General features: G+C 39.2%; 2 protein-coding genes across 3 annotated transcripts in view; both read right to left on the reverse strand.

Moving 5' to 3' along the window:
• The window catches only part of mettl16 (methyltransferase 16, N6-methyladenosine), a 37,642-nt gene extending 36,735 nt beyond the window's left edge, over nucleotides 1-907 (reverse strand). Inside the window, exons 1-2 of one of the 2 annotated variants that reach the window (XM_084125747.1) lie at nucleotides 775-907; nucleotides 96-228 (exon numbers count right to left, since the gene is read on the reverse strand). In XM_084125747.1, coding sequence (XP_083981873.1) covers nucleotides 96-223 — 128 coding nt within the window. In that variant the 5' untranslated portion in view covers nucleotides 224-228; nucleotides 775-907. The remainder of the gene's footprint in view (nucleotides 1-95; nucleotides 229-774) is intronic. The other variant, XM_084125746.1, reaches the window with a different exon arrangement.
• Nucleotides 908-1,581: 674 nt separating this feature from the next.
• Nucleotides 1,582-20,701, reverse strand: part of pafah1b1a (platelet-activating factor acetylhydrolase 1b, regulatory subunit 1a) — a 43,944-nt gene continuing 24,824 nt past the window's right edge. Inside the window, exons 3-11 of the mRNA XM_084125748.1 lie at nucleotides 17,338-17,422; nucleotides 15,558-15,632; nucleotides 15,148-15,354; nucleotides 12,805-12,973; nucleotides 10,867-10,969; nucleotides 10,282-10,510; nucleotides 5,642-5,743; nucleotides 5,374-5,530; nucleotides 1,582-4,382 (exon numbers count right to left, since the gene is read on the reverse strand). Of these exons, the coding sequence (XP_083981874.1) occupies nucleotides 4,309-4,382; nucleotides 5,374-5,530; nucleotides 5,642-5,743; nucleotides 10,282-10,510; nucleotides 10,867-10,969; nucleotides 12,805-12,973; nucleotides 15,148-15,354; nucleotides 15,558-15,632; nucleotides 17,338-17,422 (1,201 nt within the window). The 3' untranslated portion in view covers nucleotides 1,582-4,308. The remainder of the gene's footprint in view (nucleotides 4,383-5,373; nucleotides 5,531-5,641; nucleotides 5,744-10,281; nucleotides 10,511-10,866; nucleotides 10,970-12,804; nucleotides 12,974-15,147; nucleotides 15,355-15,557; nucleotides 15,633-17,337; nucleotides 17,423-20,701) is intronic.

Here is a 20,701-nt window from a genome sequence, read left to right on the forward strand (position 1 = left end):
TCTCACAATACTAGAGAACAAAACAACACATTTACGTCATAATTCCTCTAGCAAATCATATGACACCTAAAAGATACAAAAACAAAATGACTTACGTCACTCTGCCGGTCAGTGTGGTCTGCACGTGCTTCTGGAATTCAGGATATTTAGAGGCCAGATGGACAAAGTCTGGAGGTTTATCCTTATAACGGTTTCGAGGATGCATGGATTTATTCAGAGCCATTCTTCCTGCAATACAGATTGCACGTCACTACAAACAGCAGTCAAAAAGATCCACGAATCTTAAGAGTCGCGAGTCAAACAGAATTAAAGAGATAGTTCATTACATTCCAGTTTCCATTCACTTTCATTGTATGGAGAAAAAATAAGATGCTTTGAAAGTCAATGGTGACTGAGACTGTCAGCCACAACTATTCTGCCTTACATATCCTTCTTGTTAGAAGAAATACATTCATACAAATTTAAATAACGTGAGGGTGAGTAAGCGACAGAAATTTAATTTATGGGTGAACTGTTGCTTTAAGTTTTGTTTTCCATGTGCATGATTTAAAGTGCGACACATGCTGTTATGCTGTATGCAGGAGTCATATTACTCCTGTCAGTATGTAATGTAATATATTATCACGAATCACAAACGTGCACAGGGGTAATTCTCTTGATTTATGCTAAGAGAATAGCCAAACAGCTAATAATAGATTCACCAGACAAGACACTGCAAACATGCAACTCTAACCAATAGCACAGGCGACACTCCTTTAAAATATCGTTAGATACCGTTTAAAAATATCAGAAGATTAGATGAATACCGATGAGTGAAAACTTCAGGAGTTTCTCAGTGTTCAACACACTCGGCTGTCATTGGCAAATCACGTTGTACTAACGTTCAAGTGTTTCTTCCCGGGTTCCGCTTCAGTCACAATTCTGCGTCGGCGCACACATATGGCGTCATGGGATCGGGTTATTTTAATAATATAAAATGTAGTATTTTCCAGTTAATTTGCTATTATAATTTTTTTTTTTAACATAATAATGTATTATTATGATAGTTATTATTATTTTATTTTTTTCCCCTGGCTGTTTTCTTATTTTGTACTGGTGGTTACTGTTCTATATTGTATTTATATTTGCGCATTTATAACTAATAACAAAAGTAACATTTTCTAAAATACTAACTATAGTAAGGCAGGTAAACCTTTATATTCTTCATGCAAAAATTGCTAATGTCAGTCTATTTCTTTTTTTACATAAATGGATATAGTATTTGCATTTTAAATCCATTTTTATTAATTGTTCTGTGTATTACTGCTTAGTTATAATTATTTCACAAAAAAAGAAGATAATTGTATTTTATATATTTAATTATCAAAGTTTGCATTATTTTTTTTCTGACCTGTTTAGGCATTTGTAATTTAATTATTTTATTTAAAATGAAACCATGTAAGTGTGTAAGAACAAGTTGTGAACAAATTTTGAAGTGGAATATGCAGAAAATGTAATGAACTGTAACTGTAACCACTGGAAACTGAGTGTCACATCCCTGTTTTGATTATTCATACAGCATCACTACCAACAGACACAACATTCATATTTTTTTCTTTAATTATGTTGCAAACAATAACATCCAGATATATTGTTAACAATTGGCTGTGTGAACAGTGATACCATAAAAAGCAAAGAGTCCCATCCAAGCTGTGAAGACTGAAGCCTCCAATCTATTCACAAAGTAATAGCTGATGATAGACCTGTGGCTGGAGGATGGACCTACAGACAGGACCTTCATGAGTCTGTCTGTACATGAACCCATCCAGCGTGTGCAGAAGTGGGATTGCTTGGGACCTGCGAATAGCAAACGTTCTCTCCGGACACATAAAAACAGGACATCATCATTGTCGTCGTCATCATCATCAAGACCTTTTAAAAGAGGCATGTCCAATCTTAAGGTCTTAAGGAAAGCCAATCATAAGGGAGTAGCACTTCTCATGGGGATAATAAACTCTGGACAATGTTAATACATGCTTAAATTACAAATGATTAGATTCAGAAATATTTTTTGTCCAAAATTACCCACTTTTTTTTTGGTTTAGGTTTACAGCCCCAGCGCATATGAATCTCTTTTTGGTGCTGTGTAACACAGTGAAGTGACTGAAGAACCAATGTCAATCGTCTCCACTAGAAACTACAGGAGGCATCAACGGTGTTTGCTTGCGATGGGCACTTCTCCCTTGGGTTGCTCAGTCTGCCACAATCCCATAGCGAAATAAAGTCGTCATCTTCCTTCATTCAAGCACACACAGATCGGCCTCTACAACCACAAACTGAGCGGCCCACTGTTAGCACGCCAGCTGACCTATCTGGAAGGGTGTCTAGCTTCATGAACCAATCATAGCACATTATATAAATATATTAGACGTCACTTTGACCATTTGAGGATGGTCGGACATCAAATGTGGCCAATGGTTCCCCACCAGACAGCTCAATTCTCAGTACGGTTACATGCAGCAGTGCTACGTGGACAGGTACAGATCTCAGACTAGTCACTATCAGATTTTCAGCAGCAGTAGGTACACCCAGTACACACACAACAGGAAATCGCTTGATAATAGCATGGTTAAGCAGTGAATTCTTTATTATATAATTGCATTGGAATGAAAAGGCGAATTAAAATGCATTTTGAAGCCTTACATTGCGTAAACCTTCAATCCGATGGGACCGAAAATCTAACAATAGCAGGGATGTGCAAGTTAATTGAATATCTTTTGTCTTCGCACAAAGTCAAAAGGCATATATTTTCCTTAAAAGATATGGAATGGTTTATCTCCATGTTTGGGACGTTATCAAATAATTTCCCATTGTGTATTTTTTTTGTACATTTATTAATAGATAAAGCAGAGAAAGTGCCACTCGTCACATTTGAGTAATGGCTTGAGCACCTGTGGTTATTTTAGGGATATTCAGCTATGGTCCACAGTATGAAGATCCCTTTACAATAGGAGTCACCATCAGGACTCTCCACAGAGAGAACAGGCAGATCATCAGTTCGCAGCTCCACAACTTGCTTGTTTATTATGAGATTGAGCTTTCCACAGTTTTTTTTATTTTTTTTATTATTAGCCCATCGTTTAATTTTTTTCACCTTGGAAATCTTTGCACTCATTCTTTTAGGACAGATTTTTGCACATCCCCTGATGAGAGGAAACTTTGAGCTCTTGTCATGCTTTGAATCCTATGTCTGAACCGAAGGTTATGAATTCTCAAGTCTCTGCGCATCTGCCATACGGGGCAACGAGATCATGAAACAACAAAGGAAGAATCAGGACGTCTTCATCTGAACGCAATCTTAAACGTTGAGGGCCAAATCAAGTGCTTCGTAGAGGCAACGTTTACGGTGCTTACAAGTTTGAAGTGCTCCTGAGTGACAGACAAATCATAGAGGTCAAAATCAAAATCTTTACTAAAGCCATCTCTGATTTAGGCCAAAAAGAAAAACTCTTGCTGCCCACTATTCTGCATGACTTTTTGGACGCAGGAGTTCCATACAAATTCACTCCTATAATTAAGCACAATTCTCTCTTACAGTGTAAAGTCATGTCTCTGGGATTGTACTTCTCAGTAGGACGTGTCATGACAAGTGTACAAAGATTTATTCCCAAAGGTTTCCAGACAAAACACATGAAACGTTCTTAGATGCAACCATTAAATGTTATCTAAATCCACAAGAAGAGAATGGTAAGTACACTCCAGAAGTGATGCAACAAAGCTACAGAATAACTCTGATAACAAGCCCCAGATCAACTCTCCTCCTCAGCATTATAGGTTCGTTCTGTAGCCTTTGCCCCTTGATCTTGGTCTCCAAGCTAGGCACAAACAGACTAAGACAGTGGACGAAAAAAAAAAAAAAAAACCTAATAAAATAATAAAATAAAAAGACAAAAAGAAATCAGACACTGTCATTAAATTATCAGTTTAGTGCCCTACATTTAACCCAGTCAGCTTCTGCCTTCGGTAGGTCAGGCTGAGTGAAAGATCAGCCTGTGTTAAACCTATGGTACTTCTAGACAACATTGTGTAAATTTACAGTATACAGTTTTGGATTCACCATGCAAGAATACTTTTTTTTTATTTAATAGCTCGATCTACATCCAGAATAATTTACATAAAAGGACACGCTATTGAACCAGAGTTTGGTGGGTGATAACCGTGGTGTTCGAGTGCATCCAGAAGAGCAGGAGGAAGCTGAGGGGGAAGTGGAATGGGTCCGGGGGGGTGGAAGGGAGCATGGAGGTGTTGTGAAGGGTCCTGCGGCAATGATCAGCGACACTCCCACACTTTTACTGTTTGATCTACACTCCCAGTGACGACGTACGGAGCCGACTTGTGGAAATCTGTGGAGAGATTAGAGACACTATACTTTAGGAACATACAGACTTGAACTAATAATTACTATTACTCATAATAGAAAGGCAAACACTGTAATACTTCATATACCATTTCCTTATTTAGCAGTTCAGTCTAATAATTTATTAAACAGGACTGTTAAAAAGACCGTAAACTAATGAAGATGGGGAATAAGAGATCCTGTGCATCTGCGATAAAAAATAAATAAAAATAATCCCACTTCTGACGTTTATAAGACAAACAAAACAACGTAATGGCTGATGATTAAAAATGCCAAAGATGTTGTGTAATGTGACAATTTTTCAAAAAAAAAAAGAAAGAGTTTAGGGTGAGGCTGTCTGATCATTTGACAAATGGAAGAGAGGAGGGGAGAATCTTGTTTGAAATCAATCTGTATTTTACCAATTCCTTTTGGTGATGCTCATGGCACAGATTAAACTTCAGCTTTAAAACATACATAAAACACTTCAAATAGCAGGATTCACAAGCTCAAACAGTGTCAAGAGACCTGAAGCCTCAAACAGACATTCTCTATTCACACCAAAACCACTGTTTCAAATCAATAGTCTAGAAGATGAGTGTTGTGTACTGAAGTGCTTTTAAAAGGAAGTTTGAAGCTTCACAGGAGCCTACAGGGGAACTGGCTGAATAACATCAAGTATCTCTAGAGAGCTTAAGTGCCTTGATCCACTGAAAAGATCTGGACTCGAGCAGTTAAAAGACTGGAGGGTTCAGCGTCCTCTCTAAATAAGCTGCCAACGGCTGACAGGACTACCTTTTGTCGAGTTTCAAACTTCAAAATCACTCTTAGGGGGGAAGTTAGGATGTGCTCCCTTTTTCTTTACCCTTTACCCATCTTTACCCTTCCTTGGTCATCAAAACAACTGATATGCATTTCAGTTCAACTGAACATCAAACATCAAACAAAACAACATCAAAAACCAGTGAGAGAAGATTACTGTAAATACGGCCACTTACCCAGAGAGGTAACAAAATGTTCATGGGCACTCAAGGTCTTCATGCAGCGCTTGTTTTTGTAGTCCCAGATCCTCAAAGTCTTGTCATCAGCACAGCTCACAATGAACTTTCCTCCAGGGTGCACAAGAATCCCACGGACCCAGTTATCATGGCCAACCTAAAGAGATGACACCAAACAAAAAGATTCAGATTCAAAAAGCATAAAGCTTCTCAAACAGTCACATTCTGCAATGCAGAGACTCACACTAATTTTACTAGACCGACTCACCAGTGTCATAAGGCACATGCCAATGCTCACATCCCACATCTTAATCGTCTTGTCTCTGGAACCAGACAACAGGAAAGGACCAGGTTTCCCGCTCTTCTTGGTCTGGCAAAACAAAACAGCAAAAAGAGCATTTGACAAATGCTGTGGAGTAGCCAACTCGAAATATTAATTTAACAACTAGTGTGATGGCAGTCCAGCTGTTATTAAAATACTAAAAACCAGTAAGCTTTCTGTTGTCACTGAAAAGTAGTGGCATATCATGAATCACAATATTGCAGTGAATCGGTTTGTTCGGACAATTCATGTAAATGAAGACATTTTTTTTATAATAATAAAAAAAATTATTTCCCCCCTCAAATATATTAAAATCTATTAAAATGTTTGTTTTCTAAATATATTTGATGTCAATATATTTTTCAAGTTTGATGCTGTCATCTCATCGAAAACATTAATTGTGCCAGGAAAATAAATAAACAAAAGCTTATAGCCTGGCAAACAAAAGCAACTTCCCCGACACGTTCCATCAACCCATTTTTATGCAAAATTTGGGATATAGCATTAAAAAAAAAAAAAGTCAAGATGCGCATAAATTCTAAAAATGTATGTGCTCAATTGAGTTGGATATTTTTTTTATCTGGTAAGAAGACATGTGCATAAACTATAAAGGAAACACATTTACTGAATAAATTCCTTGATGTGCAAAAATTCATGTGACTTGGCCTCAACAGATCATGTGAACTGGGGCGCGATGGAACGGCATAACTGTACTAACCAGCGGACTTATCTTGCACAGAATCTAAAGTGTTGTTTTGGTCATTCGTAAATGCCTTAGCCAAAGTCTTTCATCAAAGTGTTTCAGTAAAATTACCTCCCAGGACTGTCTTAAGGCCGCGTTATACATCAAGCGAAATCGAAGAATAAACTGGTGTGATGTCATTTCGAGCAAAATCAGGCCAAAACGAACTTTACACGACTGCATTCCAAACAGCAGGCATCCGCCTCCGAAAGCAAGATAACATGACTGCGCTTAATTTATTATATACAAAAAAAGACTCACAGTGACTTCTCCTACTGCAGCAACTAAATTTTTTTAAGTGATATTTGATGGCAGTTTATCAAGAAGTTATGATTTTGTTCCCTTCGACTTGCTGGATGGAAAAGGTGCTTTATTTAATGTTATGCGATATTCCAATTTTGCACACAAGTTAAATTCAAAATTTTGGATGGAAACATAGCTACTGATGTGCAACATCTTACACAGAGCATATGTGTATAGATTAATATTTATTGTTCTTTGAAGAAAGATGCAATAGCGTTTAGTCAAGTCTTTAACAGACTGATGCCGACAACAGCAACATTAGGAGAGACAAGAGACTTTAGTGGAGGTGCCTATAACGGACATCAAATAACACCACTCTGATGAATTACTGTCCTTTGAATTCCACACCTCAAAATAGAGTACAGAAACCCATTACACATCTCGTGCAGTCAATGAAAAGAGGGATATAACAAGAGCAGAGGTGTTTGGGGCGATAATGCATTTAGATAGTTCTGCAAAGAATGGGCGCTCATTACATTCAAGGCCTTATCTATTATTTCCCTGACAAGGCCAACTCTGCTCGAGGTGAAGTGTGAACAGACACACAAAAACAAAATTGCTCTTGATGAGAGGCTGGCATGCTCAGACAAGTGTGTTCAGGCACATTTATACATTTACACAGAGCTGCTGTAAAGGCTGATTTATACTTCTGCGTCGGCCCTACGCCGGAGGCTCTACGCTGTAGGCAACACGTTGGTTTTCATTTATACTTCTGCGTCGGACCTACGCCGGAGCCTCTACGCTGTAGGCAACGCGTTGGTTTTCATTTATACTTCTGCGTCGGACCTACGCCGGAGCCTCTACACTGTAGGCAACACGTTGGTTTTCATTTATACTTCTGCGTCGGACCTACGCCGGAGCCTCTACGCTGTAGGCAACACGTTGGTTTTCATTTATACTTCTGCGTCGGACCTACGCCGGAGCCTCTACGCTGTAGGCAACGCGTTGGTTTTCATTTATACTTCTGCGTCGGACCTACGCCGGAGCCTCTACGCTGTAGGCAACGCGTTGGTTTTCATTTATACTTCTGCGTCGGACCTACGCCGGAGCCTCTACACTGTAGGCAACGCGTTGGTTTTCATTTATACTTATGCGTCGGACCTACGCCGGAGCCTCTACACTGTAGGCAACACGTTGGTTTTCATTTATACTTCTGCGTCGGACCTACGCCGGAGCCTCTACACTGTAGGCAACACGTTGGTTTTCATTTATACTTCTGCGTCGGACCTACGCCGGAGCCTCTACGCTGTAGGCAACGCGTTGGTTTTCATTTATACTTCTGCGTCGGACCTACGCCGGAGCCTCTACACTGTAGGCAACGCGTTGGTTTTCATTTATACTTCTGCGTCGGACCTACGCCGGAGCCTCTACACTGTAGGCAACGCGTTGGTTTTCATTTATACTTCTGCGTCGGACCTACGCCGGAGCCTCTACACTGTAGGCAACACGTTGGTTTTCATTTATACTTCTGCGTCGGACCTACGCCGGAGCCTCTACACTGTAGGCAACGCGTTGGTTTTCATTTATACTTCTGCGTCGGACCTACGCCGGAGCCTCTACACTGTAGGCAACGCGTTGGTTTTCATTTATACTTCTGCGTCGGACCTACGCCGGAGCCTCTACGCTGTAGGCAACGCATTGGTTTTCATTTATACTTCTGCGTCGGACCTACGCCGGAGCCTTTACACTGTAGGCAACGCGTTGGTTTTCATTTATACTTCTGCGTCGGACCTACGCCGGAGCCTCTACGCTGTAGGCAACGCGTTGGTTTTCATTTATACTTCTGCGTCGGACCTACGCCGGAGCCTCTACGCTGTAGGCAACGCGTTGGTTTTCATTTATACTTCTGCGTCATTGTCCGCGTTGTCACGCAATTACACATGCAGAGGGAACATGTAAAACCCGAGGGAGGGGTTCTAGCAGACCAATCACAGCGCTTACGTCTGCGTAGAATTGACTACACTGAAATTTTTTTGGAGAGGTGCACGTCAGGGTACGTGTGCTACACACAGCCTACGATGTAGCTATGGCGTGAGTTCAACGCAGAAGTATAAATTGGGCTTAATGACATACAAGGCTTTGTTATTAACATCTGTGGCAGTTTTATGGATATCAAGAGAGTTTTAATTCCAACCTGAATAGTTTCAACAAGACCAAATAATGTTGCTTTTTTATTATTGAGGTGAAAGTTTCCTTTACACAATAGTAATTACTTTAAGGGTTAAAGGCTGTATTCAACTTGCTGTGAGGGCTAATGCTTCAGGAGATAAAGATTAAATTGGACACGGTTGATCATAAGACTGGCAAAAAATCCAAATGGTACGTTCTTCACCTTAGGCCATCAACTGCTAATCCCACCCATGTAATTTCATGGTCTATTTCAAACCATTGTACATGACAAATTTAGATCGTCAGTTGAAAATCAAAAGGCCCATCAAAATGTGTTTACAGTGCACAACAAAGAGATCAATATAAAATTGAAAAAAATCTGTATTATTTACAGAAACAAAGAACCATTGATTCAAACCATTTTTTTTTTTAAATAAAAGGTTAAAAGAAGTGGAAATGTTTTTTCCTGTTGACCTGTAATAACATCTGAGAGCTGGTTTCTTGTAGCATCTGTAGTATACTTCTGTAAATTTATTTTTACCTGGTATTTTACTAAGTTTCATACCCATGTTGTGCATATTACATGTTACCAGTTACTAATTGCCAGTGGTGGTTGAAGTACACAAAGTAAAAAAGAACAGACCAAATTATGATTTTCATTTTACAATAATCAATACTAAAATCCAGCATTAACATACCATCTCACATAAGCAAAACTTTGCAGGCAAAAAAAAGGGCCAATGTCACTTAAAACAAAAAGCTTTATGTTGGTCAACGTAGAGAATCTTTTACCCTCATAAAAGATTTGCAAAACTACCAATCGCATTTCCAATTGAAATTATTTCACACAAATTCACAGGACAAGAGTAAATGTGTAATCTCTTGGTTATTGGCTCATTTTGAGTCAGAATAACTGGATCATTGAATCAGCAGTTGACTCAAAAACGAATTAATTGATGAGTGCGATTTGCTAACCGATTTAACAGGTTCATTGAAAGAATCAGATCATTCACAAATCAGACATCGTATTGACAGTTTCTTTCAGCTTAAAATAACAAGGCACAATATGTTTTTATTTTATGTAGTGGAGTTAAATGTATGATAGTATGCTTTGGAAACGTGGTGAAGTAAAAGTTTACCGAAATGAAAATGCTTTGATAAAGAACAGATAATTGACAAAATGTACTCAATTACAGAAACAAAGTAAAAAATACTTTACTGTCCACCAATTACTATAGCTAAAACAATCCGAGAAGCTGTTCAAAATAATTACAGACATGCACTTCATTACTATTAGTCAGCAATTACCCCTTACCTATAATTATAATTCTCATACAACATCTACAATTATGGAACATACTAAAATGGCACAAATATTTGACATCACCAATGCTACAGTATTTCCCCCTAAATTTTCACTTTGCGCTCTCACCTCTGAGCCGGTCGCCTCCAGGATGGTGGGATGAGCGCTTTCAGGGGCCCAAGAAATGCACTCCACCACATGCTCATGCTCACGAAGCTCCGCCTTGCATTCTTTTGTAGCCACCACCCAAACACGCACCGTTTGATCATTAGAACTACTGGCGATCAGGGTCCCGTCCTGGTTGGGCCGCACCATGCGCACCCACTCTCTGTGGCCAGTGAATGTCTTCACACAGTACCTGTTAAGCATTTCCAACAAACACAGATTTAACCACATTTATTAATGTCACGAACATTTCAGGTATTAAATATCTGCAAGTTTGTCACATAAGTTTGCAAGTCACATCTGACTATTACACCTTTGAGAGCAAAATGTTGATTTGTTACTTGTACAAACATTTGCACAGGTGCTTTTCAGCTGAAGTAACTCAACACAGTAATTGAAAGGCCTGTTTTGTTGAAGGAAGCTATGGTTAGACACATTGATCTAAAACCAACAACCTGTTTTAGCAGCCCAGGACTTTAACAATATGCATGTAATAAATATCAAATAAAAAATATGAAACCTGCATACAGCATTTGCTAAATGACTTACCCAGTAGCCACCTCCCACATTTTAATGGTTTTATCCCTTGAGGCAGAAACTATGTGATCTCCATTGGGCATAATAGCTACAGATGAAACATTATGGTCATGCCCTGAAAAAAATAAAAAAGGTCAGTAAAGAATTAAGTATAAAATTTTCCAAACTGTCCTGAAATTGTCATTCAAAGAAGGACCAACAGTGTCTGAGATTTATTGAGATTCATTTCTCGATTCAGTGCATAAAATACACATTTCTACCATACAAAGCAGACAGTCATGCACATTAGCGTCTGACAATGTACGGTTAAGGTTTAAAACACATTGAAAAATTTAATGGAGAATAAGAAGCTGCTAATTTGCCTTGGGCTGCTTTGTTCTCACAGTGTGCAGGGAAAAAGATGAGCTAATTACACAGGACGCCATTTTTAAGCTCCTCAATAGATGATGAAACTAAGTAGCCTAGAAAAAGCAGTCTTAAATATGGGGGGGGGGGGGGGCACAAAATGTTATCTCGTCTCAAAGAGGATAATTAAACTGCTGTCCAAATCTCCTAATCTTCCACTAAAGCAGCCGACCCACGAAGCGAGAGAGAGAGAGAGAGAGAGAGAGAGAGAGAGAGAGAGAGAGAGAGAGAGAGAGAGAGAGAGAGAGAGAGAGAGAGAGAGAGAGAGAGAGAGAGAGAGAGAGAGAGAGAGAGAGAGTGAGCACGAGCAGAAGGGGGACTAGCAAACAGAAGGTAGGGGGGTTCCTTTGCCACCTCTTCAAAGATAGACTGTGCTAGAACAGTCTACCCTAGTCTCAGGGCATCATGCCAGCTTTAGTGATGGGTGTAAATTACAAGCCTTTGGATTTGTGCATATTACAAGCTGTCGCACACATTATTTGGATTATAACCACTCAGGATTTACACATTTTTTTATATGGATTACAAATGACTTGAGGGAACTCTAAGAACACTTTAAACATTAAAATATGTTTTTTGAGATGTTAACAAACATTTATGTATTGTGCAAGACAAATCTGACCTATTATTGAATCAATGCTGCTAAAGTGCATTTGTGTATTTTGATGCACAGTACCTGTGTTTTTGGTTTGTATTGTAAGATTCTAAAACAATACAATTATTTGAGCATTTTGAGTGCATTAGTGAGTTTCTGATACAGTTTGAACTTCATAATTAGTGGAATATAAAGTGACTGGATCGCAGACTTTTGTGCCCCCCTCCCCCCTTCTCTTCAAAGATTTTCACACAGACTGTTTTTGCGCTTTTCCAAACCTGTGGTGAGATCTGACCCAAGCTAAAATGGGGGGTTTCATGACACTAAGTGTTAACTATTCATCTAACACATGGAAAGATATGTTGACATAATACAGCACCCGTAAGACAAAATGCAAATTCACTTGTGGTGTGATCTCCCATATGAAAAGCCTGAAGGCCTCCCTTTCCAAAGAAGCTATTAAAATTTACCAAGCAATTAGGATTTTAAACAAGAGCACAGCCTAAGGAATGGCTTGAGGACCAGATCTCTCATTTTTTTGGAGTGAAAAAAAAAAAAAAAAAAAAAAAAAAAAAGTCAAAATGTTCTAAGAACAAATCTTAGGCTTAAGAAAGTTTTATACAACATTATATTAAATATGAATTATAAACAAATACATATTTTTGCATATAATAGATTTATAGGAATTATTAATTAATAATATAATAATAATAATAATACTACAATAACTATAAAAAATAAAACCTTCATAAACAGCACAGTTATATTTGAGTAAATGTGTTAAAGGCTGGCTTCTAATTCAGGAAGAATCTCTCTTATGGATTTGTTGGCAAGCTGGCACATTAATGAGCTGCATTCAGCACCTGCCCCGACACTCTATTCCCCCCTGAGACGACACACCGCTCCTAACAGTTCCCAGAACCAATGACAACATATGACACCGTGCTCACCGTGCATGGTCCTGATACACTCGAAGCCCTGGAAGTCCCAGAGCTTAATGGTCATGTCTGCTGAACAGGAGGCTAGGAGCTTTCCAGTTTGGTCAAAGGAAATGTCCTGCACCGAGTCTGTGTGGCCCTTGAGGGTACGCTCAAAGTCACCCGTTTCATAGTCCCAGACCTGGATCAGACACAAAACATATTTTAGACCAAGATGAGCATCTATTCAATAAAAAAACCCATTAACTTGTTTGGCAGCTTGTAATGATAAGGTGATACATAAAAGGCAGGTTTGGGCTTGTACCTGCTATTATTTATTCAGTGAAACATCTGTTATGCAGCCAGCTTTTAAACACCATCAAACACACAAGATTGCCCTCTGGATATTATCTATAGTGTGAACGTTTGCTCATTCAGTCTTTATCAGCCTGTCAGAATTTCATCCCATATGAACCTTACAGCATCTACTGCACTCCAAGCAAAATTGTGGCGGAACATTTTTGACATGTTTACCTTAAAATTCAGTTTTCATCATTTTCTTTATCATTAAAGCATTTTTGTGAAGTGAGGCAAATGTTATCTGCTTGTTCGCCTGGATGCAGCAGTATGATAAACAGCCTCAGGGCTTAATGTGAAGATCAGGTTTCAGCAGTTTCTAGGCGGCAGCCAGACACACAGGGATAAGCTCTGTCTGCTACATAGGGGGCCGGTGACAGAAGCCCCTCCACCTGCTTATCTGTCTCCTGCTTCCAAAGGGGGAGACTGAACTTAACCAGTCGTGTTCTGATAGAAAACATGCACAAGAAAAGCCTGATGTGGCACACCTGGGTCAGTCAAGCACGTAAGCTTTAACCATGTAGCTGAGACTGCAATAAATAAATACATTTAGCCGATAACCGATATGGTCCCAATATATGTGCATCCCTAAAAATCTGTTCATTTTTATCTGAAGAACAGAGGCTGAACAAGACTATATATCTAGGCTTAAAAAGCAAGGGAAAATAAAAATAAGAGAGCATGCTGATGAAATTAACCATGAAGTGCTGGATGAACCGAGACTGCTTTTTTATTTTTAGACAAGAGTGTTGACGTTAAGATAAATTGTGGAGATGAAAGAAAAAAACTGAATGTTCGACCGCATGTCATATTTTCATGCGCATGTATAAAACATCACAGTCTGAAAAAAGAAAAAAAAACATTTGCACATGAAACTGAACTGCAAACCTGAATTGCAAACTTTGTTCGATTCAATAACCCGGCTAAGCAAGAGAACTGTCAAAAAAGCTGTCAAACTGCTTATTAACATGTTTAAGAAAAAAATGCTTAAGTAAAAAAAAAAAAAAGACCTGCCACAGCCGTCTCACCACATCTGCAGTACACTGAGCAGAGGTGAGAAAAAAAAGAGCATTTGGCTGCACAGCTTCAGGCTCCATGATAATTAGCTATGAATATGTGGATGGGGAGAATGGGACAGAATATATTTGGACTAGCTCTAGCTGTCTGGTTGAGGGCCGCCCATGTTAAGATGGGTAGGGCTAGAGATTTTAGGGAAGGGTTTAATAGCACCAAGTACAAAACTAGGGCACGGGAGGAGGGGGCACAGACTCAGGTTGGTGGCCATAGCTGCCGGCACTGGGCGGGTGATGAATCACTCAAAAACACAAGTGTCCAGGAAAATGGTGGAATCCTTTGTAGGACTTATTGGGAGGACTGTAGGACTACTCCTTTCATATATTATACCTCTGAATTTTCTGGCTGATCTAAAGTGTGAAAATGTTCCCTCTTGGCTTTAAAATCAGCCAAAAAAATCCTCAATAAGTGGCTATAAATAGGTTTAGACAGGTTGTCTGTAGAGTTGCTGGGCTCGGTTATGAATAGCAGGCAGGCAGAAACAGGGCTTATTACCATGGGAATGTCATACTGCTTTTGTGCAGACTTGTATATTGTGTGTCTCAAGAGCCCCTGCATGACCAAGTCTCAAAAAAAAAAAGGACAGTGGCCATCCAGTCAAATTTACAGCTCATTCAAGGCAAGGCGCTGCAATTATGTCAGTTAGCCTAAATTTGATGGGCCATTTTCACACTGTAAATCAAGATTTGATCACACCAATGTAATAAATGCAGGGTCAATTTTAAGGGGTATGAGATGTACACCATGCAGACAGAGTGCTTGATAACACCACCAATGTAATAAATGCAGGGTCAGTTTTAAGGGGTATGAGATGTACACCATGCAGACAGAGTGCTTGATAACGCCACCAATGTAATAAATGCAGGGTCAGTTTTAAGGGGTATGAGATGTACACCATGCAGACAGAGTGCTTGATAACGCCACAGAAGATACAGAAGACCTCACCTTTATTGTTGCGTCCTCTGAGGCAGAGACTATGACACTGAAAACAGGATGGAAAATGACTCTGGTGACAGGACTCCTGTGGCCACTCAGGGCGTATCTCTCAGGGGGACGGGGGATCCATTCTTTGGGGTCTCGCTTCTGTGCAATTGGCCCACCTAAAGTAATCTCCTCTTTTGCCTCATTCAGTTTTGATTCTAATTCCATGACCTAGCAGAAAGCACAATGTGTAAGACTCATAATTACACACATCAAATTAAATGAATGGTGACATTTTGGAATACAGTTTCTGTACTTGAAACACAGCATTTCTAAACCCAGACTTTTGCCATTTCAGAGCATGAATAGTCAATGAGTCAAGGCTGCTTCCATGGTTCTTAATAGGATTTGCATTAAATATGAAAGGCACAAACCTTTTTCTGTAATCTGATGACTGATGTCCATTTCTTTTCCAAAAGACCTGCATACTTTTTATCCAATTCCTCATTCTGGTGACAAAAGATGACAAACTTTACACCTTAGCACAACACACTGCATTAAAGAAATACAATTACATACAGCCTTAAGCAAAAAGGGAGGCATACACCTATCACCCCAGTGGCAAATGTAAATTCCCTCTAAATCCCTTCACATGGGTTAATCTCTGGCAGACAACGAGAGCTTACCAAGATTACAATTACACAAACACTGCACTGTGAAAAATTTACTTTAGGGTGCCTGGCACCAACTAGACCTTTCTGTAAGTCACATTTAGCTTTCAATTTGAGACATGAATCCCATTAGCATTCTCCGATTAACAAACCAAAACAAATAATTACAGTACTAACAATGTCTTTAGGGGTGGGCAGTATGACTTACGTTTTATATGTATAAATGATAATAATAAATTATTAAATATTTAATTTAGATTTAGATTTTTTTTTTAGGACCAAGAGCTCCTCTTAAACATACAGAACAGTAATATCAGAGGCTGTTATAGCAAACACTTGTCATGATGGTTGGTTTTGCTGCTGTGGATCATTACCTTCATTCACAATTCCACTTTATTCAAGACTAATTCTTATTCAGTCGAATTCTGAAGTATGAAAATCCAACAAGAGTAATTGTGTGTAAACCCTGACATTAGACATTTTTATGGATGTGTTTTTAAATAGGCAAGCTGAACAGTCTCAGCCGGAGACCAATATGAAGGTTCTGTTTGCTAAAAGAAGAGTACACATGGTTTTGCTTCACTAGACTGCTTTCTAACCATCAAAAATGCAAAAGCATAAGACAGCTCCCAGATCTATGTTTGATAAAAAAAAAGAAAAAAAAAAGGATGTGGCAGACAAAGAGAGGAGGCACTTTCGGAGTAATATTAGAGGTGTCCAGCAGAACAGGTGCCGTTTCTGTGATGAGAAGTGGAGTGAGAGGGCTCGTGTCATGCGTCTGAGGGAGAGGGGCATTTAAAGCCTCTGCAGAGGTCTGATCCACCATCTGCCTGGACCCTCTGCCACGTGTGGCGGCCACTGGCTAAATACCAGCCCCATCAGCCGTGCCAGCCTCTAATCACTCCTGTCTGACAGTCCATCAGCTCCCTCCAGCCCTCAGAGAGCCACTCTTCATCTACAGTTATGCCTAAAGTCTCAAACCCCTGCCACCTCTTAGAACATCTTAACAGCTGGAAGGATCGATGATGAGATCTCTTCTGCTAAATGAATCCATGTTAATAGCATTCTGGTTAATTAAAGAGAGCTTTTAGCACCATAGACCACCTTTCGGTCGACAAATCTGATCAATAATTCATCCTCTTTCTTCCCTGTACAAAGAAAATAAACAGTTTATCTTCTGTTCAACCAGGAGTGTTTTTAAACAGGAGCTTCTGTGTGTGCAAAGGGCTCACACATTTCCAGACAGCATATTACACAGAGCCGTTTTCTGCTGAATTTCAGTAATTATCCTGGTCTATCCTGGGATAATGGAGAGACACTATTCAGTATGTCCCTTTATCAGTGTGAACCATCACTTAGACAACAGGGAGCATCGGGTTTTACACATCTGCCACACATCATAATTATCTCTGCACTGCCTTAATTCAGCACGTGCGCTGTCAGTCACAACCTCATACAGAGGCGCCAATTAAAAGGGGAATTCTTCAAATGAAGAAATATTGGTTTGACTGAGGTTTAAATGGAGGGGGGTTCCCACACTTACCATGTCTAATTCTGCCTCCTTTTTGAAAACTGAATATGCCTCTTCATATCCATTGGAACGAAGGTAATCAGCTATCGCTCGGTTTCTGAAAAACAAAGAAAGCCTAATTAGTTCTCTTGATAACCAGGCTTTATGATTGAGGATTAAGAAAAGAGCTGTGGTAAGAGCTTTTAACACAACTGAAAGAACATGCGAGCACATATTCAGACAGTGGTATGTTAGAATTTCGTTATGAGACAAAACTACAGCTCATGGAAAACTCCTTAAGCTTTAATGGTGAATCAGGTTTGATAAAGAGTGTGTGGGGAAAAACACACATGCAAATTGCTCAGTAAATTTCAGTACTGACCCAAAGATGTGCCCTTAAAAATACATTTATGAAAGCAGTATATCTGATTAGCCTGGATAAGTCACCCAAAACAGAAACAGCAAAATCTGAAAAAAGCATTAGTGTACAAATATTTTAGATTGATCTACTTTTAAAGGGTAAGATTTTGCAGTATTACCAATAACTAGGGGTGTGACGAGATCTCGTGCTACAAGCTCCCTGGTGCACGCAAATTAGTCTGCATACAATAGCCTGTCTTCCAATATCAGACCTATCTCTGGACTGTGTAGTTGTGGCTCTGGTCTCTGTTTGCACTTTGAATATTGAGAGAGTATTATGATTAAGATTATGGTTGCACTTGAGAAAAAAAAAAAGTTATTTATTTTTGTTATTTATACTGTTGTTATTTCTATGTTTGTGGAAAGGAGTTCAATTAGGAAGTCACACACAGCCTCAATCAGAAGTTCTGGAAGCTCATCGTTTATGTACAGTAAGGTCTGAAGAGACTCATGTGAAATCATACAGGAGAAAAGCCAGTCAGTTGAGTTTGGATGGATGGATGGACGGACAGACGGTTTGCCGTCTGCGCAATAGTTCCGCCCAATACCGGAGAACCGGCATATCTTCTGCTTGTTCTTAAAAGCTGAATAATTCCAGATGAACGCCGTTATTTTGACAGGAAAATACAAACAAGAATAGTTTACATGTAGTGTGTCAATTCTGCGTGGTACGCAAGACTCTCTCTCGCTCTTTTGCGTTTCACACTAGAGTTTACGGCAGAAGTTATTATTGTTTGTTAAAGTTAGTTAAAAAAACCTGTTAGTTCATGTTAGCTCAAATCCATTAAATAAGTTATAACTTTTTGAAATTAAATTAAGATTAATAAATGCTTTAGAAGTATTTTTAGTTGTCAGTTAACGTTTATGTTAACTAAATGTTAAATAATGGACCCTTATTGTAAAGTCTGACTGAACAATAAAGAATCAGAAGGATTTGGTGCGGTGGTGAACACCATAGCGAATACAAAAATCTGAATGGCTGTTTGAAACATTTAAATGCTGTAATAGCGCAGCTGCTTTGTTTAGTCGGTGTTTAAAATCTGCTACAGTCGTTGGAAACCGTCTGTAAGTGTGTTCAGTTCATTCGTAGAATGTTTCAGTTAGTCGTTAAGTGTGTCCCCGGCATTAACGACTAGCTGAAACATTCTATTACCCAAATTACCAAACAACAGAGATAAATTATCGATGGCGGTTATAAATGGCAGTTTTCCCTGTGGTATTGAAAATGGTATCAGAAATCAATATTATTTAAGGCATCATATAGAAGTTGGAAATTCCAGTATCATGACAACACTACGCCACATACTGATAACAGCTTCCTGATGCCTGCAAATCATATACAACAGCTCCCCCACCACCAATTTTTTTTATACATTATATTTGAATTTATATTATTATACATTAAAACAATCCTTTACAGATGTGAGAAAATGTGAGCACATTCAAAAAGAATACACATGCTTTTTACTTTAATAGGGAAAGAATATGTCAGTTATTAGAAGGAAGCCTCCACCTCTTCTTTCAACACATTCTGAGCTGCTGAGGAGTCAGCAAGACTGTGGTGAGCGGAAGATATTCACTGATAGTAGTGATAGTGAAGACAAAGAAGGCTGTCAGAGACGCCACTCTGCTGTCCAAACTCTTCCTGGCATTGTGATGCCAGAAGGATCCACAGCCCAATATGGAAATGCTGTTTCAGCAAGACAGCCACATTGTGCACATATTCTCTTGAATCAAGATCAAAATCCAAGACAGACAAGAATTATAATATCTATAGACCAGACAACAAAGAGTCTAACAGCACACAGGCAGAGGAAAAACTCATGGTTAGAGATAAATAATATGATTATATAGCCTATATACACTGTGTGAACTATTTGGTGTATTGGCCAGTTCACTAAGGAGCACACAATGAAGTGACAGAGCACTAGCATCAAATCTACTGACAGTGAGGGTGCTCTGATTAAAGTCAAGGTTAGCATGAGGTTATCTCTCATGTGACAGACGGCAGGAATGAACTACACTGCTTAATGCTGAAGGGGACAATTGTGCGTGTGTGACTCTACTCTGCTTTGAGTTGGACATGCTCAACAGATACCTTTCCTAGAGACACAGCTCAACAACAATGCTTCTTTGTGAGTCCAATAGAGCCGTTTAGCACAACAAAACTGTGATGATTATGGCCATGTACATTCTGGAAAGTTTTGGGAGTGACAACCAGAGTTTCTGATAGAAAAAAATGGTTTCGTTTTCCGGACATTTTGATGATATGCCGGTCAAATATCGCCTCTTAATTAGTCAAGTTGAGGAAAACTGGAGTCAGGCTATGTAACTTAAAAAATGACATAATCAGGCCGAATGCAACATGTTTATTAGCCTAACTTTCAAATAGACGGAAAAAACATGAACGTCCGATTGGCGTCAATCAACAGCAATTGTTTTTACTATGGTTTCACATTCATAGTTTAACAAACCAATCCCCCTTCCCCACATAAAATATCTGAAGCCTATTGTTTTTAGGGCAATTCCGCGCAAAACTGTCACATCCATAACGCCAACTAAATACAATGGCATTGTGTTGGCGTTATGGATGTGACAGTTTTGCGTGGAATTGCCCTTTACTCAAGCGAACTTCCCAGTGTCTCTCCACAACTTGCAATGCGCATAAGCCACGTAACCTTGTTCTCCGCAAGGCGACTTCGCTGCTTCGTCTTGATCAGATTCTGCAGCGAGAACCCCCTCTCTGCAGGAACACTCGAGACCCATTTTCTACTATGGTTTTGTACGTTTCTTCATTCGGATCTATTTGCGATCCATTCCATTCTAAACAAACAACGCAGTTTATATGCTTCGTCCTTGTTTCATTATTCATTAAGATAATAATTAATAAATGCGCGCATAATTATCAGTGAACTTGATAAATGTTGCAGATATGTTTTGCTATGCATGCAAAAACAAATGCCTTTCAACTTATGTG

Source organism: Abramis brama (assembly GCF_963993115.1).
Source record: "Abramis brama genome assembly, chromosome: 10".
Lineage (NCBI taxonomy): Eukaryota > Metazoa > Chordata > Actinopteri > Cypriniformes > Leuciscidae > Abramis > Abramis brama.